We start from the raw sequence: 26,656 nt of genomic DNA, 5'->3' as shown, positions 1-26,656 counted from the left end.
CACTAAACCACTCTCTCTGAGCAAACAAACATGTGTGGGAGCCATCAGATAAGTTGTTGTCCAGCCAGGGATAAAAGGCTGAGTAAGCTTTATAGCACTTTACAGAAAATAACCAGCGTTCTGCATCATAAATGCTGCATTTAAAAAGAGTATGGCAGGGAATGCATTCTTGTGCAAAAAAACAGACATGCACGCATTTACCTCTAATAGGGTATATACCGAACAAGTGTTCTTCCCATACTGATAAACTTCCGGTGACCTGTTATTGTGATTTTTTTTTTCTTTTTATATGGTTCCTTTTAAAGCATCGATGTTGTAATGTCAGTAAAATACATTTAATTAAATAGACTTTGGCATTAGTTGCAACCCAAGCTCATTCTGAAAACGTAGTCCCGCGGACGTTTCTGGAAACAGCGCAATACGTCCCGGCAGGTACATACGGCCGTGTTTATTTTTTTCAAGCGAACGCTGCGGGGCGGTGTGACGCTGTTCCCTATCGCGCTTGCCGGCCGGCCGACCGATTATCTCCTTGTGGAGGGCTTCCCCGCTGCAACCCGTTTGTCCACTCAGCTCACCGTGTACGTCGGCAGGCTCGAGATACAGAGAGGAGTCGACCACGGCAATCGGTTTCGAGTCTGGGGAAGAGTGGTTTCAGCAATCAGGTAAGACAAAAAAAGAATCCCAAAAATTAAGTGAACGAGTTTCGTAACAGGGTAAGAACGCGGTGAAATCCGAAATAGCGGTAGAAAAAAACAAAAAACAGGGCTTTTCTTTTTTTGGACGGCTTTTTGTAAACTATTGCTCGGGTTTAGGGAAGCGAGCGGGCGGGCGGGTCGATTGGTAAAATTAGTTGCGTTCAGGGAAGGAGGAGGGCAGGTCAGCCGACTGGCCTGTTGCCGACTTGCGAGTGGCGTCTGAGATGCGAAAAAGCGCACAACAGCGGCCTCTCGCAGATTCGCAAAAACAAAAACTGCAGCTGTACGTACCCGCCGGGATGTAATCTGCGATCTCCAGAAACGTCCGCGAGACTACGTTTCCACAATGAGCCCGGGTTGCTTAATTTAGTTTCTCAAGTGTAAAACGAGACAAAAAGCCGCTTACTCGCACGCGCCTGTCAGAATCAGCAGGCTAGCGCAGAAGCTCTATTGAATATACTGGGGTAAAATAAATGCTTATATTATAAATACATGGCGGGGGGAAATGTAATTTAATGCAGTGCTTTTTGTACAATCTGAGATGCACTTTATATCGGATATCACTTAGCCAGTGGAGATCGCTGATTTTTAAGGACAGACATGAAACGCACCGGTTTTGCATTGTCATATAGTTCACCGGAAGCATTTAACCCAGGTTACTGGCAAATTAAAAGTCCTATTAGCATGCTTCGGCAAATACCCTATTTTACAGGCAATATATCACCTGACACAGTTGCCTAATCATTTCATGAAAATGTATTTAAAAATAAAATTTAATGTTTAATTTAGTCAAGGCTTGAGTGTGGGAACTGTATGATTTCTTGAAGATTGAAAGGCAATTACCACTCAAATTAACCATTTGTTTATTTAATAAAATAGTAGTTTATTTCTGAAACCTTTAACATTGAAGATGTTAAATAGTCTTTTTTTTGTCTTTTTAATAAATGTAAGGCATTCTTGCATAATAACATTTCTATATGGCTATATGTAATTCAATTCAAATATAATTTTCTAATATTTAAATAAGTAGCTTTACTACAGTACAAATGTAACATGCTCATTCCCTCCAACCACATTCATATTTAAATGAACATATTTCTTTCTTGTCAGCTGCTAAGTAAATGTGACATCCTCACTCTCCCAAACACTTGGAAATATTTTAATATAAGTATATATCTTTTTTAAGCAAAGATTGGGGAAAAGTCCCCCACAAATATATTAAGCCTATAGTGAGAAATGACATTCAAGTTATTTAAATTGTATCATAGAGGTTCTTTGTAAAGAATGGCTCATTAAACATATCACAGGTCTGCTGAATGGGGTGTTTCTGCTCCAGTGGTTGGTTTAACCAATAAAAGTGGGTTAGAAAGATTTAAAGGGAACATTGTGTTGGGATGAAATGCCAGTTTGAGGAATACTGGGAACATTTAAATGAGTTATTTAATTAAACAGGCCAACAAGTGTTTAATATTTCACAGCCATTGTTGTCATGGAATTGAAATCATCTCTGTACTGATATGATCACATTTGCATGGCTTCTTTAGGCTTGAAAAGCATTCAAACATCAAAAGTGTTTCATTTTAGACTTCCACTTTTCTAAATTTGTGTTATGGGTGTATGAACAAATGTTGAAAGATCTGTATTGAGAGAGAGAGAGAGAGCTCTTGTTGCACTGTTGTCTGGGGTTTTGACATTGGGCCATGAGAAGTGCATTTTTTAAGCGAACAAATGATTGTTTATTCCTGCGGACCACCCAATATCCTGCACATGCAGGTCCTGGCATGTCTGAGATATTCTGTTTGATGTTTCAGTAGTTCACTGTGAACATTTTCTCCATCCCGTGGACGCAATTACAGCACAAAGCTGTTTATTCAATGCTGTAATCGCTTATCATGCATGTGTTGATCGCGTTCTTTGTTCTTCAAGATTATATTAACGTTCTGTTTTTCTCAGTTTGACCTTTGTTGTACTAGCTAACAACCCTTTTCAGCCAGAACTGGGTTTACAATTGCGGTTAAAAAAGACACGCCTGACTATTACGATTTTATAGCGTACATATAAACCGGCGCACATAAAACAAGTCAATTCACCCGGCAGAAATCTGCTGATTATGAGATGCATAAAAATGAAAGCAATTAATAAATGTGTACAGGAACTTTAAATAAAAAAAGCCATGTGCTTGTGTCAGTGTTCCAACATGCGGCAGAAACGTTAAACGCTTGTAGGATATTAAAGGAGATTGTTCCAGATGTTTTCATGGACTTCGTTTTATAAATAAGCCGCATAATTCGGAAAGCAGTTTTGCCCAATTTAGAAAGCACAGATGGTGCGTTCAGCCTTCGCCACAACAGCATCTATGCAGTAATTAATCATTCTAGTCTGGAGAGTTGTCTTTCCATAATTTATATTTTCTTCTAGTTTATTTTTTACTTTGAAAAGACAATTGCTGCATTCATAGCTGCAGACTCTTTAAAACACTGGACTGTATTTATTTAAAAATAATTATTTCCTACCACTTCGGTACACTCTGTAGTATAATCATGTGTGGCTTGAGTGTAATCTGGATGTACTACATTTGTCATGGAGTCACTCTAGTGCAGAGGTGACCAAACTTTTTCTTATGAAGGGGCAATAATCAAATATCATTGAGAGTCGTGGGCCAAAGGTAAATCTACCGAACTATATTACATTAAAGTTGTGCTGTAAAAATAAATGATGAAAGAAGAAGAGAACCCAGTCCAGGAGACTCGAAACAAGCAGAATTCCTTTATTGAGACGTGTTGGTTAATCTGCAGTCATACAGCGTCTTTATGATGTCCATGTCTCTGCAGAGCCTACTAGAGGTCCCTAGTCCTGTCTATATTGTGTTCTTAGGAGGAGGGGAGATAGCTAAACAAAACATGCAAATTCAGTTTTGGAGTCAGGAGGGTAAATTGGGTTAGAAACAGGCCCAGCTACTGACCACACAAGTTAATCAACACAAGGGTTTCTGTAGCATAAAAGCAACACCCGAAAAACCTGCCCATAGCATTTGCATCCCTTTGAGTAGTCAGAAAGACAAAAGGGTAAATATTCCCCCAAGCTAGGTTATTCATAAAATTATATAATTAAAAACCTAAGAAATGAACTTTTCAGTAATATGTAGAATATTGTTCGTTTGAAATTAGATTATATACATTTATATTTCCACAGTTGCTATGGGTAATCTAGTTCAAAATATTTAAAAATAAATAGGAAACTTTACTTTAAATCGTATTAACTAAAGCAGTATAACATTTTAAATGATAACTTACTGCAATAAAAATATAAACATATATAAGACAGAGACGTTCAATTCAGTTCATCTTTATTTCTACAGCGCTTTTACAATGTAGATTGCGTCAAAGCAGCTTCACATAGAAGTCTTAGTTAATTGAAACTGCGTCAGTCCAGTTTTCAGAGTTGAAGTTCAGTTTATTTCAGATTAGTGTGGTTTAATTTTCACTGATGGAAGTCCAAACACAAATCCATCGATTTGCAGCTCCACAATTCCCAAACCATGCAAGCTAGTGGCGACAGCGGCGAGGATCAATTCGAAGACTCGCCGCTCACTGGGGTCTTACAGGAATCAGTCTCATGCTCTCCACTCCTCCATGACCACCACAGCAGCTGCTCAGGATAGGGCCTGGCTCAGTAGTATGGAAATAATAAAAACAGACTAACAAAAGCGCATAACGCAATGATGAATACACTAGTCAAGCAGAATCTGCCTTTGGCTTGATTAGCTCTGCATTGTCCTCAATCCGTTAAGTGACAGTATGTACTATAATACAGCATTTAAATTGAAACATTTAGGGCTCTATTTTGATGATCCATGCGCAAAGTGCAGGGCGTGTCAGAATCCACTTTTGCTAATATAAGGATGGAAAAATTTGCTTTCTAAAATGTTCTAAAAGGGTTCATCTTATTTTCTTAATGAGTTATAGGTGTGTTTTGAGAATAAACCAGAGTCTCATCTCCCATTCCCTTTAAGAGTCAGTTGCGTCGCGCCATATTGCATTTTCTATTTACATGACGAACTTTGTTAGTGAAAAAAATGAGTGTTTCACTAGCAAGAAAACAGTTAAACAGAGCATCTGCAGCACGAGAATGAGAGATGAGCCTACTCATTGTTTACTTTCGCTTTTACTCTGGTGGATAGGGAAACTTCTTGTACGCACATACATCAATTAGCCTATAAATAATTAATTTCCTTTATTAAGCACATAGATTTGTTTCAAAACTATTTCGAAATTCAGTTCTAATTTCCAGCAAACGAATAAATGAACAATGATAACGAAGTGTGGAGTCATATCCTAATACACATGCTTTGCCCCATATGGTCTAAAACCTGACAGGTGGACAAACGTAAGCTTGTTTTTAATAAAACAAATATAAATTGACATATAATAAATAATACTGCTAATAATAATAACATTATACAAAAGCAAATTGTTATGAATAAACTGAAAAAGCCTCCCGAGATGAAGAATATGTTTTGTAATATTTTAATCCTTTATATTTATATTCTATATATATCCTTATTATATCCTATATATATGCTTAATATTTTAATTCTTTTTTTAAATGTAAAGATATTAGCGTATTGTTGTACATCCTGTCTGTATTAAACAAAGTTTAGGCGAGGCGCAAAACTAACGCGCTCTGCGCTGGACTTTAGATCTGCTTTGTTCTGGTCTATAGAACAGTTTATTAAAGTTCCTCAAAATAGCAACGCCCCAGCAATGCGCCTCAACACGCCTCCTTTGTTAGATCAGTATGCCTACGGGCACACATATGCATTTGCTATTTAAACAGCGTGGCGCAAAACGTCATAACGACTCTTGTGCCAAGCTGAAACTAGCATACGACAATTGCGTCCAAAGACAAACCTTGGCCCGTGGACCCTAATTTGGGCATCTCTGCTCTAGTGTTTTTACCTGCTTTTTGAATTTAGACATGTTGTTTTTTTTTTTCCTATTACTGTGTTTACTAAGGACGTGTGGTATTTTTGGATGAATCATATGTTGCAATTGAAGTGTAATAAAAAGTAAACAGTGTTTAACCACTGAATGTAAAGAGATTTATAACATCTGCTGGTTAAGTGTGACTCTATCAAACTGTATCGGGAGACTCATCAAATGGTAATAATAAATGTTTACAAAGCAATGTAATGCTTTCAAAAATCCTGATCCAATATATATATATACATACACACTGTAAAAAATACAGGGTTCCACACAATTCATTCATGTCGTCCCAAAAACAAATTCAGTTAATTTAACATAAAAAAATACGGTTGTCCCAAGGAAATCTTAGGAATTGTGTTGTTTTAGCTTATTTTAAATAAGTAGTTTGATTGAGCACAAAAAATATTTTGTAATTGCATATATTCATACCTAATATCCGATGGCCAGAAACTGATTAATTTTGCATAAATTGTTAGATTATTGGTGTTTGTGATACAGCAAGTGCAGAGACTGCACTGTAAAAAGTGATTAGTTAAAGCGAGAAAGCCAATTGTCCTAAAAGCAACAAGTTAAGATAAACACTTCAGTTTCAGATAATAGCTCTTCTGTGAGCTTTTTGAAGAATCTGGCTTCCACAAAAATATAAGATATGCTGCTGGACACTAAATAAACATTTCAGAATGATTTCAAAGATTGATTGACGCTAAAAACTGCCTTTAGTTTAAAAGTTTTACCAAACATGGCTTTTGACCAAATTGTCAAAGCGGAATATAGTAGAGAGTTTAGTTTTCAATTTAGTTTAAAAGTATAGTTGAACTAAATGTTTTTTTCGCAGTACTCATAGTGGAAAGTATTTTTTCATTCATTCATTTTCCCTCGGCTTAGTCTCAATTTTAGAGGTCGCCACAGTGGAATAAACCACCATCTATTCCAGCATATGTTTTATGCAACTGATGCCCTTCCAGCTGCAACCCAGTACTGGGAAACACCCATACACACTCATTTACACATACTCATACACTACAGACAATTTAGCTTATTCAATTCTCCTATAACGCATGTCTTTGAGCTGTGGGGGAAACCGGAGCACCCGGAGGAAACCTACGGCATCACAGGGAGAACATGCAAACTCCACACAGAAATGCCAACTGACACAGCCGGGACTTGACCCAGCGACCTTCTTGCTGTGAGGCAACAGTGCTAACCACTAAGCCACCGTGCTGCCCAAGAGTAATTTTTGCAATGGTTAGCCTTAGTATAAAAGTTGAACTAAAATTGAATTAAACAGGGCTTTTGGCTCAGTACACATGGAAAGGTGGCCAAACAACAGTCACAGGGGTATGTTTGTTAAGTATTTTACAACAGCTTTGAACATGGCTCAACCAATCAAAATCAAGAACTGGGACTATATACTTTATATTCATTTGTAGACCACACAAAGTCACATGGTTTTAACTTCAAAAGAGTTAAGAAATCAATGTATGGTGGAATAACTATATATTCTGACCATTTTTAACTTTGTAATTTAGACAAAGTATTATTAAAAACCTTCATAATAAAAAGCAAATATTAACATTTACTCAAACCCATCCATAATAAATCTACTAAAGCCAGAGGAGCTGCAATTTTCCAAGCGGACATTTTTTTAAATGGCTGTGTGTGCTTTTAAAAGAATGGCGGCACGGTGGCTCAGTAGTTAGCACTGTCGCCTCATAGCAAGAAGGTTGCTGGTTCGAGTTTCAGCTGGGCTAGTTGGCATTTCTGTGTGAAGTTTGCATGTCCTCCCCGTGTTTGCTTGGGTTTCCTCTGGGTGCTCCAGTTTCACCCACAGTCCAAAACCATGCGGTACAGGTGAATTAGATGAACTGAATTGGCCATAGTGTTTGAGTGTGTGAGAATGTGAGATTGTTGGGTATTTCCCAGTACTGGATTGCTCCTTGAAGGGCATCTGCTGCATAAAACATGTGCCAGAATAGTTGGCGGTTCATTCCGCTGTGGTGACTCCTGATAAAAAAAGGGACTAAACCGAGGAAAATGAATAAATGAACGAACTGTAGAAGAAACTTCAGAAAATGATGATGCATGTTTGATTTTTTTTAACATTATTTTTTAACACCCAGTAAAATAAGTACTTTTGGTCTTAAAGGTAGAGAGGGCTTATTCCATCTGCGGCACTATTGAGTACATGGCCCCTGAGATCGTAGCAGGAGGAGAAGGAGGACATGACAAGGTAAAGTGAACCACTCAGCCATTCATTCACCACACTCAAGGGTTACTTAATTACATATGTTATTTTCTTAGGTTAATCAGTCAAACGTTTATATATTACAAATGATGAGTGTCAATTAAAAGGTTTCTGAAGGATCGTGTGACACTGAAGAGTGGAGGAATGATGTTGAAAATTCAGCTTTGGTGTGACAGGAATGAACGAGATGTTATATATATATGTACAGTAAATGAGGTGGTGTGGTGTTGTGCTTCTGCAGGCGGTGGACTGGTGGAGCATGGGAGTTCTGATGTATGAGCTGCTGACCGGAGGCTCTCCATTCACTGTTGATGGCGATGAGAACTCACATTCTGATATTGCAGAGTAAGAAAAAACACACAAATGATGGCTTTTCTGGTTTATGAGGAATCTCAATTGCCGTAATGTATTTTATACTGTAAATAAATGCTTATTATGTGACCCAACCCTCACAGAAAACCTGTGGCAAATTTTGAATGTAAAACGATGCTGTTCAGTATATTTTTAAGCGTTTTTAATGGAGTATATGACAAAAATCTTGTCGTCCATCACAGTTGTAAGAGCAACAAATAAAAACTTGACTTCAAGTTGATAATTTGGAAAAGTGGCAAAAGGTAGATTTTTTCTGATAAATCATTTGTTGAGCTGCATCCTAATCATCAAAAATACTGCAGAAGACGTACTGGAACCCGCATGAACCCAAGATTCTAACAGAAATCAGTCAAGTTTGGTGAAGGAAAAAGCATGGTTTGGGGTTAAATAAAGTATGGGGGCATGCAAGAGATCTGCAGAGTGGATGGCAACATCAACAGCCAGAGATATTAAGACATTTGTGCTACCCATCACATTACAAACCACAGGAGAGGGCAAATCAAAGTTCCTGAAAGCAAAGAAAGTCAAGATGCTCCAGGATTGGCCAGCCCAGTCACCAGACATGAACATTATTGAGCATGTCTGGGGTAAGATAAAGGAGGCTAGATAAAGAATCTTGATGAACTCTGGGAGTCCTGTAAGAAAGCTTTCTTTGTCATTCTAGATGACTTTATTATTATTTTTTTGAGTCATTGCAGAAATGTACAGTATGTATGCAGTCCTTCAAGCTCACGGGAGTTATACACAATTAATTCTTTTTCCACTGCACCATGACTATATATGATTATATTCTATACTGTACATTATTTCTGTTAAGTGACTAGACTTTTGTCTTAGCGAAGTCAGACCTTACTGTCCTAATTAAATAATTAAAAATCAAGGCATGATCATATTTTATTGTGGTAAAATAAGCGTAATCTAGAGGCCTTTGCCTTTCAAATAAGCCACTTCTGACACCACCACACAATCAACTAGAAGTCAAGTTATTATTTGTTTTTCCTAAAACTTGGATAGGTGACAAGGCTTTTGTCATGTAGTGTATGTGTTTAAGTTCTTTCATCTCATTTAAAGCTTGAAGAACTAAATTATTGCTAGCTGATTTCATTTTAATTACAATACAGCATTGATGCTGGAAAAGGAACCTTATGAAAAATTTGTGTCCTCTATAAGCCATCAAAATTAGTACAAACACACACACACACACACACACACACACACACACATACACACATACACACACACACACACACACACACACACACACACACACACACACACACACACACACACACATACTGTAGACAGACATACTTAAAGCTGTGCACTTTATACAGATGGGAATAATGAGGAAATTTACAGTCCTGGTTTTGATTTTGGTTCTTCTAGAAACTCTGGTTTCATTAATGATTCCTTATTGAAGTTGTTTATTAAACAAAATGAAATATACTTGAATAAAGCCAAATATACTTACTTAATTAAGTAATAATACACTTATTTAATTTGTTAATAAAATGCAATCTCAAATCTATTTGTCTTAATCAAAAGGTTACACCACAAGATCAGCTGTTTTTTATTTGTTTGTTATTTTCTTTCTGTCTTTTATTTTTTATTTTTTGTTTGTGTTAATTCTGATTTAGCCATGACATTTTGACGACTAATAAAAGTACCAAATTTCCATGAAATTAAGTCACATCTAACTATGCTGCAATGGGTCAAAGTAGAATTGTGGAGAGAAGAAAAACACAACTGTACTGCGCTGGTGTTTAAGTAAACATTTGTACTTTATTCTGTCATTTAATGTCGCAAAAATGTAAAATATGCTACCAATAGTTCAAAATATTTTTTTAGAAACATTATGGCCTGGTTTCACAGAAAGTGCTCAGACTAAAGGCTGATTTATACTTCTGCGTCAAGCGCACGCGCATGCTACGGCACTGACGCATAGCCCTACGTCGTGGCCGTCGGCGTCGCTGACGTGCACCTCTCAAAAAATGTAACTACACGTGGCTATAATGCGTAGCGCAAGCCTTGTGATTGGTCGGCTTGGTAGCGCTGATGAGTCTGGGTGGGACTGAGAGCCACGCGAGCCCAATGGAGCAATTGTTTACAAGTGTGGAGTCCCGCGACGAGATAATATCAATGATATTGAGAGTTTCTTTTGAGATTTTATGATAAATGCCCAGCCTAAACAGTTTATTTAAAGTAAAACTGAAACTTTGTTTGCAGAATGGAATGTTTTCTAGAATTAAATGGCCCTTTAAAACTACTGCTTAAAACTGCACTATTTATTTATTTATTTATTTATTTATTTATTTATTTATTTATTTATTTGTTTGTTTGTTTGTTTGTTTGTTTGTTTGTCTGTTTGTTTGTTTGTTTGTTTGTTTGTTTGTTTGTTTGTTTGTTTGTTTATTTATTTATTTATTTTTAAGTCAAATGGGAAGCAAGGATCATATTTTTATTAATCTTTATCTCTCTCTTTTCCTAATAGGAGAATTATGAAAAAAGATCCTCCATTCCCCAAAGACATGGGGCCTCTGGCCAAAGACATCATCCAGCGACTGCTTATTAAAGACCCAAAGAAGAGACTGGGCTCTGGCCCTTCAGGAGCCCAGAATGTAAAAAAACATCCATTCTATCAGGTAAGACAATATAAAAAACAAACTAATTCCCTCTTAAAATGAATTCTCCTGTAATTTTGTTTGTCTGTTATAGATAAGTCAGATTCATTCAGTATTTGAGGGATCAGCAACAAAAATGTTTGACTCTTGTTGTTTCAGAAATTAAACTGGGAGGATTTGGCTGCTAAGAAAGTTCGGGCTCCGTTTAAGCCTGTGATTCGGGATGAGCTGGATGTGAGCAACTTTGCGGAGGAGTTTACTGAGATGGACCCGACATACTCGCCAGCAGCACTTCCAAACAACTGTGACCGCATCTTCCAGGTAGTGCAATTAATGGATAATATTATTGTGTAATATGAGTTGTGTAATGGAAGACATGTTTGGTCACTGCAGGTTATAACTTCCTGAAATGTTTTAATATTGTGCAATATTCCAATATTTAGCTGCAGTAATAGCCATAATCCATGTTAGTTTTGATGTTGGCTGCATTCCAGAAAAACAAAAGTGTGAATGAACAGTGGACTGAATTGAATTCAAATATATTTAAATATTTTTTTATATTTTAGTATTACTATTAATAGATAAGATAATAACTATTACAATAATTGTGTTTCTTTTTACTCCTGTTTAATATTTTTTGCAAAGCCTTTACTAGTTTAATTTAATATTATTGAAATTTAATTTAAATTAATTTAATTTGATTTAAATTTTACTTTTTTTATTTAATTAAATTTTATTATATTTGGATTTTGATTTAATTTTGAGTTAAGATGTTTTAATTTAATTTAATTTAATTTAATTTAATTTAATTTAATTTAATTTAATTTAATTTTTGAGTTCATTTAATTTTTGTTGCATTTTACAAAGAAAGTAAAATTTCAAGAAACCTAGGTTTCCGGACGACGTAATTTATGTGTTGTATTTATAAATCCAGTGAATAATATCAGTTTATTAAACTACTGTTATTAGATATTCAGAGATATTATTGCATTTAAAAATAACTTATTCAATTAAAAATGTCAATATTTACTTTCATTTTGATCAATTTAATGCATTTATGCTTAATAAAACTATTTATTTCCAGACAAGAAAAGTAAAATCTTGTGACAGGATTTTGAAATGTATGCAGATTTCAAAATTCACTCACTTCACTATTTTCAGCTTTTGTTGCAAAATCAGCTCAAACTGTCCAAGCACAATATAGAAAAGCATGTTGTAATGTTGATTCTTACTGTGCTTCATTTATAAGACTGAAAAATCATTTCTGCAAGTGAGTGGACATTTAATTTTTAATTTTGATGTAAATGTTCAGTTAACCCTCGGTTATTAGTACGCAGGAAGTACTGAAGTGGATATGGGCAAGTCAGCCTTTATAATGATCACTTACGCAACGTGCGCCCGGCTGTCTATGTTGGTATTCAGAGGAATTAGAGAGCTGTTTGGAGATGTAATTATGGTGATATGGAGATGGATTCAAGCATCAGATGTGAATGACTATTTTTGATGCGGCTTGATCCATAACGTTGCCTATAGCATGATGCCAGCTGAAATGGGAGGCTGCGAAAGAGATGGTGTCTATGATTGCCTTCTGAATCCTTCAGTCTGGCGGATCAATGCCGCCATTAAACGGCTCTGTCATGGAATAAAAGGTCGGCGTCTGCAAGAACAACCATGTCTGGCTCAATTACTCCTTCAACCTTTGATTACCAACTTCATCTTGGCTTTTCTGAGCGTTCGCCTTTCATGTGCGCTGGAATTTTGATCCTTCGTAATTCTCGGGCGGTACAATTGCAGCGACGTCTGCAATGATAACTTTGCGAAGCGCTCCAGCACACACACACACACACATGCATAGCCGCATATAAACCCAGCCACCCCCTCACAAACTCCTCACAAACTGAAATTAAGCTGCATTAGAGGACTGTGATAATTTGAAAAGCAGGGCAATCAAATACCTTGGCTTATCAATTAAAAGCATTTCAACCATTCATCTCCTCATCCTTCCGTCCAGCAATCCTCTCATCCCGCCAGCCACTCCTCCACCCATGTACCACACAGCTGCAGTCTGGCCGCGTAAGTGGGACATGGGCTTTATTTAGATGATGCAGTCGCATGCAAACAATGTGACTGGAGTCCCTTAACATGAAGGATTCGCAGAAATGCGAAAGGTTACGCTGTTTGAGTTCCATCGGTGACCCTGAAACTTCATCCGCATTAGTTCCTTTTTCTGTTTGCCAGTGTGTTTATAGATGTTTGTGTCTGCAGGGCTATTCCTTCATGGCTCCCTCTATCCTGTTCAAGAGGAACGCGGTGATGGATGACCCGGCTCAGCTGTGTGGTGGGTCAGAAAGGCCGGGCTCTGCTGCTGTTGCCCGTAGCGCTATGATGAAGGTCAGTCTGCATAATCCTGTGTTGTAAGAAAAAACAAAACATTGCAACATTTAAAAGCTGTCGCGTGTCCATTTTATATATATAAAAGAATTCTTAAGAAGGTCATGATTCACACTCATTAAATAATTACTTTGTATAGCTTTTATTTTACATTCTTAGGTGATACAAAAGACAAACATTTCAACACAATGCCTTTCTCAGTGTGTGACGCAATCCTCTCATTCCACCCTTTTATCCCACAGTCAATCACATTACGTCATTAGTAAGATGGCCACTTAATAATTGAAAACAATCTCATTTTTATTTCAAAATGCTGTAATTAACCACACAAGAAATATTTACCTTCACCTTTAAAAAACATTTTTTCCACTGCACAGGAAAATAACATCAATTATCATCATTCACTTATCCATGTCTACATCAATGCAATGAATTTCCGACAGTCCAAAACATTAAAAATACATTTTCATCTCATTATTTGTATCATAACATACTCAAAATCCATGATTCACAATATTATAGCTAAACACAGAAATGTCCCCATTTTTTCCCCAGTCCTCTTGGTGTAGGTGATTTTAATTTATGAATCCAGAACGCTTCTCTTTGTCATAATCTTTGATTCTGATGACCTCCTCTATGTGACTTAAATACTTCTTCGATTCCTATACATTTTAGTTGTTTTTTGTCCTGTCCAAAATCTGTAAAATGTCTTGCTACTACCGAACTTATATCTTGTCAATATTAAAAAATGAGTCCCATGGAGTTAAATAGGTTTTGCCATTTATTTATATGTTCAGCCGATCTCTGGTTCTGGCAGGAGCACTTTTAGTCATTGCATCACATTAGATCACAGGTGTCAAACTCAGTTCCAAAGGGGCCGCAGCTCTGCACAGTTTAGTTCCAACCCTAATTAAACACACCTGATCAAACTAATAGAGTCCTTCAGGCTTGTTTGAAACCTACAGGTAAGTGTGTTGGAGCAGGGTTGGAACTAAACTGTGCAGGGCTTCGGCCCTCCAGGAATTGAGTTTGACACCCCTGCATTAGACCATTAGCATCTGGCTTAAAAATTTGTTTTTTAAAAGTGTTTTGATTGTTTTTCTATTTTAAGACTGAGTGAGATGCTAATGGTCTAATCTAATTTAATGATTTATGCTAAGCTAAGCTAAAAGTGCTCCCGCCAGATCTGGAGGTCTGCTGAATGGATTTAAAAAAACATAAAACCCAACTGTTTAACTCTTGGGCACTTGTAAATATAGCCCATTTCCAAGAAAAAAGAGTGTTTCTTTAATGAGTACAGTAAACTGTAATGCTGGGTTTACACCAAGTGTAAATTCAAGTATTTGTGCAAGTAGATTGGATACAAAGTAGGACTGTATGATATTGGAAAAATCTGACATTGTGATATTTTGTTTTTCTACTCTTCATATTGCGATATATGTATATTTATACAACAGTTCTGTTTGGTTCTTGAATTTGATTGGCTGATAGCCGTGCAATATTCTGCCAGTAACAGCACTCGTCCAGCCTCTTAACCTTTCACCCTTGTGAATTACTCTGCCCACATACAGCAACAAGCAGAGGACACTCTACATTTTGACAAATATTGCTGCTGTTTGACATCATAATGTACTTTTGAGGCTTTAGATTGCAACCGTTTAGTTTTTTTTTTATAAGGATAGTGCCTGTTTTATTCAAATATTTGTAATTTCTGAGAGACAGTGCACCGGTGGCCATTAGGGGCCGATCACACAGATCATGTTTTTTGCATTGGGAGGCAAAATTTTTTGAATGGTTTACTAACAGCCGCAAGCGTTTTTGCATGCTGCTTTTGCGCCCTGTGTGCCTCGTGTTTAAACTGTCGGCTGCGCCTTACGTTTTATCCCTTGAGTGCTGTGCGCTCGCATTTGAAAAGTTCAACTCATAGCGGAAAAAGCACGTTACATCACTCAAGTCTGTTTCATTCTCCAATCAAAGGAAAACAGAGGCGGTGTTTCCATTAAGGTTTTTGCAGTGTTTGTGTTATCAAGACAACAACTGAGACTTTTGAAGATAGAGGAGAGACTTGTGGCTGCTGTTTTCAGTTATCCGGTGTTGTATGAATCACAAATCTTGAATATCACAATATTATTAATTATTAAAATTATATTACTATTATATTACTATAAACAGCAACATTCTCACACAATACCCAGCTGATCCAGTCGTTGCGTAGCAACATAAAAAATCGATTCTTTCTTTCTTGTCAACAAAAATAGCAGTGTGGTGCACCTCGTGTTTGGAACCTAAACGTGCGTTTGGTGTGATCGGCCCCTTAGCCTGTCTTTAAGCAAAAACGGTTGACGATGTCTATTCACAAGGTGGCAACAGACACCGTAAAATAAGCCCTAGGAGAAAAACTGCAGAATTTTAAACTACAGCTGATCAAATCAGTATTTAACAGGTCAATGACTTTCTAAGTCGATCTCTCTCTTTTGTATGTTGTAGTGCTGTCTTTATACTATTGTGATCTCCAGATTGCAACAGAAAAATACTGGGAAATCTCTAGACTGAGATGGCTTTTCATGCTGGTCAGCCTTATAATCTTAAATTGTGAGCAAAATCACCTGTTTTGTCATCACTTTAGACATTACGCTAGAGAATCATTCAAACACTAGCTCTAAAGTGACGTGTGTGAACGAGCAACGGTTTCTGCTGTTCTGACGTCAGCTGCAGATGTGTATAAGTGGCAGAAGAAAGTAGTTTCTCTTACAAAAGGGTTTTGAGACTCTCTGTGTTTGATTTTCTTATTTATACACGTTTATGCCCTCAAACTGTTGTATAAATGCAATATCACACTCGTAGCAGTGCGATGTGGCTGTATATATACCGATATACAGCCACATCGCACTGCAACTCACGTGATATTGCTCATATATTTCACCTTGATGAATTGAAAAGCCCTACTTGGAAACATTACCTTCATTTAAACCGATTGGGATAATCAAGTCTTTTTCTATGTGCTGCGTTTGCATAAACCATAATAAATTACAAGCATAAATACAACAGAGCAAAAATAAAAGTAAAATAAACAATGCTTTATGTTTTTTTTGTAGAGGTTAACTGTATTCAGGTACAGAAATTGAACAATCAAACATAAAATAACATTGTCATCATTGTATAAATTATATAAAAATAATAATATCTTTATCTTTTAATCATTAATAAATAATCTAATTCTGCGTTATGAAACTGTCTAAAAAGCCATGGAATTATGTTTAACACTGTATTTTGATTCTTTTATTTGATTGCATAAATTAAGTGACTTTTGGCTCTTCCTCAAACTATAATTAAAGGTTAATGAATGGATGATTTAATTGATTATGATACTATTAGAATAAAAAAAAAAACTATAAAAAAAATTATGAAAAATTCAAGCATTATCTGATGTGAAAATGAAAAAAACAACTATATAAAAATATTGCTGCAGCTATTTTTTAGTTCAATAAACCTTAACCCATTTGTGTCCAATTTTTAAAAAATGATTTCATGTATGTAGCCTTTTTAATAGTTTCCTATATGAACATATTTTGCATTTATTTTCTCCAGATTGTTGATTTTTTTCAGGAAAATCATATTTGAATATGCAGCAACTATAATTGCCGGTGGGCAAACATGTTGTAAGAACCCTTCAATGTAAAATTTAAAAAGGAGGAGAACATTTGGCATTCTAACTCACCAACTCCTTACAAAAGATCAATTCATATTCATAAACACATTTATTATGTTTCAATTTAGAAAACCATTTGATATGAATCCCTCGAACAACTAATCTATTTGTCTTAAAGTGATGAAACTCACGCTAGTTTCCCTAACAGACTACTGTATCAAAAAGACAAATAAAAAAGTTAAACAAGTATTTTCAGTAAATCTCACTACAGACTTTTGTAGACATCTGACAGAAATAGTCAGACAACTTAGTAATAAATATGCTGATTCTGTTTATGGATTTGTTCAATAATCCTGATGAGCTGAGCTGAGTTTTCAGATGACTTTTTAAGGCCATGTCCACACATACACAGGTATTTTTGTAAACAAAAACGTTTTTTTTTTTTTCCCTCAGGTTTCTAAATAACACAGACCCTAGCGCTTTTGAAAATCTTCACCCTTACAACAGCTTAAAAAATTTGGTTTTCAGTAACCTGATACTGCATTTTGTGTAGAAAAAAATGCCATTTAGTCAAAACCCTCTGTTCACTCAGCACTTTAACTCTGCTCTTGTGTTATATTAACTCTTTGCTGGAGTGGGACCAGTGGGAGATGTTCATTTTACTCTGAGGATTTTGCTGTGTGTCAAATTTTGTATCAAAAAAAGGCTACTTGAAAACAATGATATTAGTTTAATTGTTAACTTATGTATGGATGGCGTATTATGAAAGCAAAAATGTTAAAAAACAAGACAAATAACCTTAATTTATCAACTTATTAACACATTATTCACTAATTCCCCATGGTTTATGTACTTACAAGGTATTTGCCCACCGACAACTATAGTTGCCGCTTAAACATTTGTCAAAGTATACAAAAAACTATAGATCTCTTGAAAGATTTGTTTTATTTGGATGAATCTACAGACCTTTATGATTATGTTGATCTACATTTGTGAACAAAAAATAATTTTCAGTAACATGAAAATTTTCTTTTCTTGGAGATGGGTTGCAAAGCATATGGTGGATAAGTTGGCGGTTCATTCCACTGTGGTAATCCTAGATTGACAAAGGGACTAAGCAGAAAAGAAAATGAATGAGAAAATGAACGAATGAAAATTTCCTTTATTTGGGAACGTATGTCTCCATTTTTAATCCTGTAATTAGGGGTAGAAAGTTGAAGGCCTCATGTGACAGGAAGTAAATCAATTCCTTTTTCTTTCTTGAAATATTTTATTTGATTATTTGCTTGGATGTCAGCAAGAATTGCATGGCAACTATAGCTTCCAGTGGGCTAAATAGGCTAATTAACATTATAAGTACATATTGGGGGGAAAATAAAAGGTACAGATGTATAGTACACAGTCTAAAGTAACTTGATATCTTTCCTTCACTTTTCTGTCAAACTGACTGTAGGACTCTCCATTCTACATGAACTATGAGATGGACCTGAGGCATAATGCTCTGGGAGAGGGAAGCTTCTCCATCTGCAGGCAGTGCACTCACAAGAAAACCGGACAGAAATATGCTGTAAAGATCGTCAGTAAAAGGTACGGGCTTACTAACAGTCCTGTTGTTGTATTTAAAATGAATTCTTATCATAATATGGAAGTGATTTGTAGCATTCATTGATTGTTTTACAGAATGGAGGCCCAGACGCAGAAAGAGATCGCAGCTCTGAAACTGTGTGATGGACACCCCAACATAGTAAAGCTACATGAGATCTACCATGATCAGGTATGACAGGGTTTGAGACTGAAACCTAGAGCTGCACATCAAAGGCTTTTTCAGTCAAAGAACTGGGCTAGCCTGAATAAGTTTGAACTCTCTTTGTCCTCGCACCTGCCCCAGATTTAATTCCCTCCTGTTCATAAACTCGCCTCTTCCTTTTCATTGTACTTCGTCTCAGTTACTGACTAGTCTTTATCAGATGTGGTACTGAAGAAGGTTAAAACTAACTGAAGCAATAGTAACAGTGAAACCGATCCTGTTTAGTGATTTAATAATCATCCTTGCACTCTTTTTTATTTAAAGTTTTTTTTTTTTTTCATTTTTTGATGTGCTCAAAATGCAACAGAATAAAAAAGTGCATCATCAGAATTTATCATCCCCTAAAGTTATTTATTTAGCTTATCTCTGGTTCTGGCAGGAGCTCTTTTAGCTTAGCTTAGCATAAATCATTAAACTGGATTAGACCGTTAGCGTCTGGATCAAAAATTTTTTTTTAAGTATTTCGATCGTTTTACTATTTAAAGCTTGACTCTTCTGTAGGGACATCATGTAGGAAGACATGCTAAGCGAGCGAGATGCTAATGGTCTAATCTGATTTAATGATTTATGGTAAGCTAAGCTAAAAGTGCTACTGTTAGATCTGGAGATCTGCTGACTGGATTAAAACAATTGTAAAACCCAACTGCTTAACTTTAGGGGACTTGTAAAACTAGCCTATTTCCAACAAAAGGGAAGTGAACTAACTCAAGCAGTAACACTCAAACTGGTCCTGTTTAATAAAGAGACTAAGCCGAAGCAAAATGAATGAATGAATAAGTAAATAAATATTCATTCATTCATTCATTCATTTTCCTTCAGCTTAGTCACTTTATTTATCAGAGGTCACCACAGTGGAATGAACCGCCAACTTATCCAGCATATGTTTTACACAGCGGATGTAAATAAATATGCAAAATAAAAAAATATAAAGATATACTGTCACTTTTGATCAATTTAATGCCTACTTGCTGAAGTGGAGTGGTTTCTTTCAAAAATATATCTTGCTGACCACCAAAACCTTCAGAATTTTATTATATTTTGTTTTAATCATTAATATTATTATTAATTTTTTCATTGTTTCTAGTTTATTAGGCCTTTAGCCATAAAAGTGTACATGTGTATGTATATTCCACTATGTTTCAGACATCCTAATCCATCGTCCTATTCATTAGCATGATAAGCTTGAGTCAGTTGGGCAGCTCTTTAGATCTGTAAAAAGTGTGTATGTGTGTGCGTTGCCAACTTGTCAATTGGAGGTTATCAACCCCCACCGTCTGTACCCAGTGCCGTGCCCCAGATGAAAAGCAGAGCCGCCCTGCCCCGTCAGGGTCTTTGTTCCTCTATACCAGAGATAATGAGAGATATTAGCTTGCTCTTTTTCATTTGCCTCTCTTTTTTCTTTCGTTCGCACACACACACAGTCTTTTCTGTCTCATCCCACCCACATGCAGCACACAAACACTTATTTTGCCGTTCACTTATTCACACTCATTCAGCGCGTAATGAGACTGAAGCCCATTTTTAAAATCATCTTAAACCTGAACCTTTGCCAAACGTTTTTGCAGCCCTTCTGCCTTTGTCATTAAATGTGCATCTGTGTGTCAGAATAGACGGCTTTATGTAACATAATGTAAGAAATTGTAAAAACTTTATGTAATATAACTGCGGTATACATTATCTCACCATGAAAATAGCCAGGGCAACACGGTGGCGCTGTGGGTAGCACAATCGCCTCACAGCAAGAAGGTCGCTGGTTCAAACCCTGGCTGGGTCAGTTGGCATTTCTGTGTGGAGTTTGCATGTTCTCCGTGTTTGCTTGGGTTTCCTCCGGGTGCTCCGGTTTTCCCCACAAGTCCAAAGACATGCGGTACAGGTGAATTGGGTAAGTAAATTGCCTGTAGTGCAAGTGTGTATGGATGTTTCCCAGTGAAGGCTTACAGCTGGATGAGCATATAACATATGCTGGATAAGTTGGCGGTTCATTCCGCTGTGGCGACCCCAGATTAATTAAAGGACTAAGCTGAAAAGAAAATGAATGAATGGATGAAAATAGCCACAGAAGCTGGCATGATGTTGAACACAAACACTCACTCATTTTCCTTATTCACTGCTTTATCAGGGGTCACCACAGTGTAATGAACCACCAATTACTTTGGCCTATGTTATACACAGCATATGCCTTTCCTGCAGCAACGCAATGTGGAAAACACACACATGGTCTCTCATTCACACACTACAGCCAATTTAGTTTCGCCATTTTACCTATACTACATGTCTTTGGACTGTTATGCTAACAACTTAGCCAGTGTGTTAAACACAAACAAAACACAAACAAACAAACAAGTAAAGTAATATCTATCTACCTGTCAGATTTTCTATCTGTCAGATTTGTATTATATTTTATGTTTTATTAAGCAGATTGATTATCTTTTTAGGGGTAATTTTAGATTAATCAGAACAGAAGCTGAAGTTGCATTTGTTTATTCATCAAGGCTGTTTATGCTGCTCAAGGGTGACATGAATGTATTTACATGTTTACAAAATTAGATTATTATTTTTTGTTTACATTACTACAAATCCACTATCTTGAAGAAAGAGGTGTACCTTAAAGGGCCATGAAACCCCCCTGTTCCAGCAGGGTATTTTCAAACCTCTAGTTTGTAAAAAGTCAGGATGAGTCCAGCTTTGTTTGGGTAGGAGTGTCAAGTGGCAAAAAAAGGAAGGGTTTACATAAAAAGGGGAGTTTCAGTAAATGCATGCACTGATTTTCACAGCGGCAACAAAAACACAGACACAGGAGAGATAGACAGTGATTGCAGGAAAATGGAAACAAAATGTTTGTTTCGGCACATTTATAAACGCAACACTGACGAACACATCTTCAAACAATTTTCACTTGTTAGCTAAATAAATGTGTCCTAATAGTGTTTTTAGTAACGTGGGACATATATATAACTGTCAACATCTCAAAAAATGTGTTTTGAAGCCCTTTCTGATTCAATACTGTGTCCTCTTCTCTTTATTTTTTGTTAACAATCTTCCTTTGATTCTTTCAAATTCTTTGGTTTACCTTTATACCAACGGCACCGTTGTCTATTCTTCAAAATCTTACTTTTCTCAAATTGAAAACATACTTCAATTAATGCTCATCAAAACTGACTTCATACCACAAAAATATAACTTGAGGCTAAATTTTGGCTTTTGCTCAATAACATGCTTATAGAGTTGCAGATTCTAAATTATTTTGAAACCACATATTCTGATTAAGATTAGATTTGGAATCAGAGCTTTATATTGATCTATTTTATTTTAAATAATAATAAAAACTTGATGAAAAACACATGATATAAAATATTAATAATAAGAACATGAATTTTTTTATAAGCAGAGCTGTAGTATTCTGACCAATCATTATATTATTATTATTATTATTATTATTATTATTTATTTTTATTTTTATTTTTTCATATTGGATAAATCATTAATGATATACATAAAAAGTGTTGGCAGTGCATTCTGCTGTGGCGACCCCTGATGAAAAAAAGGACTAAGCTGAAAAGAAAATGAATGAATGAATGAATCAAAAGTGTTTTCTGTGAGGGGAATCTACTCTGCATACTTTTGTAGGACAGTTTTTCCTATCGCTATTCTTGGAGGAACACCAAACCTACATATTTTGGATGTCTCCCTTATCTGACCCATTAATTTCAGCTTTTGGAGTCTCTGATGGGTTGATTCAGGTGTGTTTGATTAGGAAGAGCTTGAGAAAGTGTAGTGCTGGTCTGCCTCCAAAAACAGGGTTGTAGAGTTCACGAGTTAAACACTTTTAGTTTAGTTTATTGCTGTTTGTACACAAGAAAATCAAGACTTCCCTTTAGTTATTTTAGTAGCATGAAAGTTTTTTTTTTTTAATTAGTATTAAATTATATACAGAAGACAAGCCAATAATAATAATAATAATTATACAAAGTTTTATAAACTGACAATTGAATATGAGGAGAAATCTCTTCCATATATGTTACCTCTGTCCACCACACGTCTTCAGTTGTGCTCTGGGGTAATAGAGAAATCAGGAAATGTTTAGTTTAGCCAGTTACTAATTCTAAATATAAAGGGATATGACAGGATTTAACCATAAGAGGTACTGGTGAATGCAATCAAATGGCAAGTATATTAATGAACCACTGCCAAGGTCTGGACTAAAACTAAGTCTTGAGGGTTGACTTTTGCAATCAAGGTAAAGATGATGCAGAGGTATTGTTACATACAGGAGATATACATGAAGTATGATTGAGTCTATTATTATTGTGCAAAGAAACAGTTTCTGTTTCCTTTAGCCCTTGCATTGGATTTTTACATAAGCAATTTTATTTTTTAATTGCTCAGATATCATACATGTTTGCCATATTTCTAAGCTCTATGTAGTAATTGTGAGTAGATCCATATAGCATTAATATGGTCAAGGCAGCATGAATGTCAAGGCTCGCAGAACATACTGTTTTGTGAGAATGATTCCCCAGAAAATGGTAAAACTTTATTTCATATGTTTCGAGCCTCAAATTCAAGATTCAGTCCTTTAAAATGTATCATGATCATTCAAACAATTGTTTAATAGAGATGCTGTATATGGTACAGCTTTACATAGAAATGTTACGCACTCTCACAAAAACTCACTGATTGTTATAATCACTGAAGGTTTCTACAGTGAGAAATAAAATCTCATTTTTACATTGTAATGGCACATTTTGTTTTAGGTCAATGTAGATGCCTATGGTTAGCCATTGCATTTACATGCTTAACAGAAATATATGTGTAACTGTTTATAATGGTCGTAATGATGCAGTAGATGCTTTTTAGACTTCATTTAATCTTGATTGTTTTAAAAGATTTCATTTAGTATTTTATTTCAATACATTGCCTCCTTATCTTTTTGGCTGCATTTCCATTGCATGGTTCAAGTGACCCAATTCCGATTTTGTTCTCCCAAGTGGCACAGATCGGATTCTGCCCATGGATTCCGATTTACTCAAATCAGATTCAGGTTCATGTGTGAAAATTTGTCCGATATTAGGGCAAAGCGGTGGCGCAGTAGGTAGTGCTGTTGCCTCACAGCAAGAAGGTCGCTGGTTCAAACCTTGGCTGGGTCAGTTGGTGTATCTGTTTGAAGTTTGCATGTTCTCCTCGCGTTAGCGTGGGGATCTACGGGGTGCTACGGTTTCCCCCACAGTCCAAAGACATGCGGTACAGGTGAATTGGGTAGGCTAAATTGTCCGTAGTGTATGAGTGCGAATGAGTGTGTATGGATGCTTCCCAGAGATGGGTTGCAGCTAGAAGGGCATTCGCTGCATAAAGCATATGCTGGATGAGTTGGCGGTTCATTCCGCTGTGGCAACCCCTTATTAAAAAAGGGACTAAGCTGAAAATAAAATAAATAAATGAACGAAAATCCGATATGAATCGGATCCATGCTCTCGTGTCTGCAGTGTATGCAGATGGTTCGGATTTTCACCTGGCAATTCCAGTCGCGCATCATTAAAAAATTAAGTCTGATGCTTTCCTTTTGGAGCAGACTTCAGACTTCAGTCCCAAACCCCTTAATCTCATATACTAAAACAAAAAAAGCATTTATATTATCATATAGCACAAGTATTCAAGCATGTTAGCGAGAGAGAGAAAGAGCAACATCCGCCACGTAAACAATAAAACTGTTGCATACATCACTTGCCTGAATCATGCCATGGACGGCCAAAGTGAGAACCTTTCTGTCATAAACTATAGCAAAACAACATTAAACCCTGCAAACAGGTTAAGTACAGAAATGGAGAAAAGAGCCCTCTTTTATTATCAGCAGTCAGTTAGTGCCCACTCCTTTTTTCCTAGTTATAACGTCTTGTCACTAGATATGTTTCCAACCAGCAATTTTTATGCGCATTTTGGATATACACCAAAAAAATCAGTTCATGTAATTGCCAAGATGTGCATAAATTTTGAAAATGCGCATAAAAAACATTCGCATTGTAGGATAAACTTTTTATTCGATGATAAAAGATGCGCTTAAACTATGATGGATTTGTTTATCGAACAAATTCCAGTATGTGCATTAAATAAGGTCATGTGATTTTGCTATATGAAATAATGTGATGATAAAAATGTGCGTCAATGGACAAACCAGCAGGCTAAGCACACTGTAAAAAATTTTAAAAGTGTTGTTTTGGCATTTCTAAAATGCCTTAACCATCTCAGTATTAGAGCTATTATTTTGTTAATTACCTCCAGAATCAAGAGCATCTGCGCTCCGCATCTCACGCCTTCAAAGACCACCGTTTGTTTACTGCGTCTCAGGATTGTCTTCTGAGGTGCAAGTCATTTATTAAATGAAGAAAAGATTCACGCAGCTTCTTTTAATGCAGCAAATTCTGTTCTTACTGTTTATATTTGGCGCGAGATAATCAGGAAGTGACGATTTTATTCGGTTTGACTCGTTGGATGGAAACGCTGCTTCATTCGCACATTTTTTTTTATAATTCAGTTTTGTGCATACAGTTAATTCAGATTTATGGAGAGAAACATAGCTATTGTGTGCCGTGTAAATGCAGACAGTCAAATACGAGTCACCTTTATAAGATGATATAAGTGGGTCATCAAAAACATCAGATACAGTCACAAAATCGGAATTGACCTTCAAGATCTGCAGTGTAAATGTAGCCTTTTAGTACAAATATTGGTGCCAACTTAGCCTCAAGGAGTAATTCTGTAGAAAGTGTCTGCAATTCATAGTAAAAATTTGATGTGTTCAAATCAGGATGTGTTTGAGTCTAGACTCTAACCCATAATGCTCACTTGAGCATCAAGCTCAAAGGATCTGCGCACTGAGTCATAACACTAAGTGACTAGACCCTCTAACGGGGTGATTTTCTGTTTGTTTAGCTGCACACATATCTTGTCCTGGAACTCTTGCGAGGTGGTGAGCTTCTGGAGCGGATCAGAAGGAAGCAACTCTTCAGCGAGACCGAGGCCAGTCGCATCATGCGCAGACTGGTGTCTGCCGTCAGCCACATGCATGACGTCGGCGTGGTGCACAGGGACCTCAAACCAGAGGTACAACACACTCCACTGTAATTATCATAGATATACAGCCCAGATGTCACAGCACTCCAGACCAAGGGGCCCCAGACTACAAGTTGGACAGGATTCTACCTAGTAGTTAGGCTTCAGGATTGACAGCTCTTGCTTAATTACAAAGAAACATTTGCAAGAAACATCTGCCTATATTTGTTATAGCTTCTTGTGTTTCAGCCTGGTGAATACTGAATTTAGATTAGATTAGATAAGATTAGATTCAAATTTATTGTCGTTAGAAATGTACAAGTACAAGGCAATGGAATGCAGGTTAGGTCTAACCAGGAGTGCAATAGCAGCAAGTGCAGGATACAGGTATAAGTTATAATGTGCTGTTATAGAAAAACTATGGTGATATTTACAGATGAATGTACTATCAACATTCTATACAGGTTGCATTAGCTTTGAACCGAGATTTACAATAGATGAATATATGCACAGGTTGCTATTAATAATCAGAGGTATGCAGACTGATATTAACATAATTACAAATGTATATTTACAGTGGGTATGTACAATTAAAAAAAAGCTGTTCCTCAGTCTGCTTGTTTATGTCCGGGGGAGCCTGAAGCGCCTGCAGGATAGAAAACATTCTGTGGGCAGGGTGAGAGGAGTCCTTAAGAATACTGCGTGCTCGGCGCAGACAGTGTTTCTTCTGGATGTCCTCTATGGCTGGCAGTGTGGTCCCTGTGATGCGTTGGGCAGTTTTCACCACCCACTGCAGTGCCTTATGCTCAGCAAAAGAGCAGCATCAATAACAGACTGTGAC

General features: G+C 36.5%; 2 protein-coding genes across 3 annotated transcripts in view; both read left to right on the top strand.

Moving 5' to 3' along the window:
* LOC141378433 (uncharacterized) overlaps window positions 1–26,656 on the top strand; it is a 283,306-nt gene that overhangs the window by 136,669 nt on the left and 119,981 nt on the right. The gene's annotated exons all lie outside the window — the stretch shown is intronic.
* Window positions 1–26,656, top strand: part of rps6ka5 (ribosomal protein S6 kinase, polypeptide 5) — a 52,198-nt gene that overhangs the window by 14,859 nt on the left and 10,683 nt on the right. Inside the window, exons 6-13 of the mRNA XM_688458.10 lie at window positions 7,830–7,913; window positions 8,170–8,273; window positions 10,792–10,942; window positions 11,081–11,242; window positions 13,187–13,312; window positions 18,415–18,548; window positions 18,642–18,735; window positions 25,696–25,866. Of these exons, the coding sequence (XP_693550.4) occupies window positions 7,830–7,913; window positions 8,170–8,273; window positions 10,792–10,942; window positions 11,081–11,242; window positions 13,187–13,312; window positions 18,415–18,548; window positions 18,642–18,735; window positions 25,696–25,866 (1,026 nt within the window). The remainder of the gene's footprint in view (window positions 1–7,829; window positions 7,914–8,169; window positions 8,274–10,791; window positions 10,943–11,080; window positions 11,243–13,186; window positions 13,313–18,414; window positions 18,549–18,641; window positions 18,736–25,695; window positions 25,867–26,656) is intronic.

The sequence above is a fragment of the Danio rerio genome, chromosome 17, assembly GCF_049306965.1.
Source record: "Danio rerio strain Tuebingen ecotype United States chromosome 17, GRCz12tu, whole genome shotgun sequence".
Taxonomy (NCBI): Eukaryota; Metazoa; Chordata; class Actinopteri; order Cypriniformes; family Danionidae; genus Danio; species Danio rerio.
The sequence above is the reverse complement of the archived record's forward strand: the minus strand, read 5'-3'. Positions and strand labels throughout refer to the sequence as shown.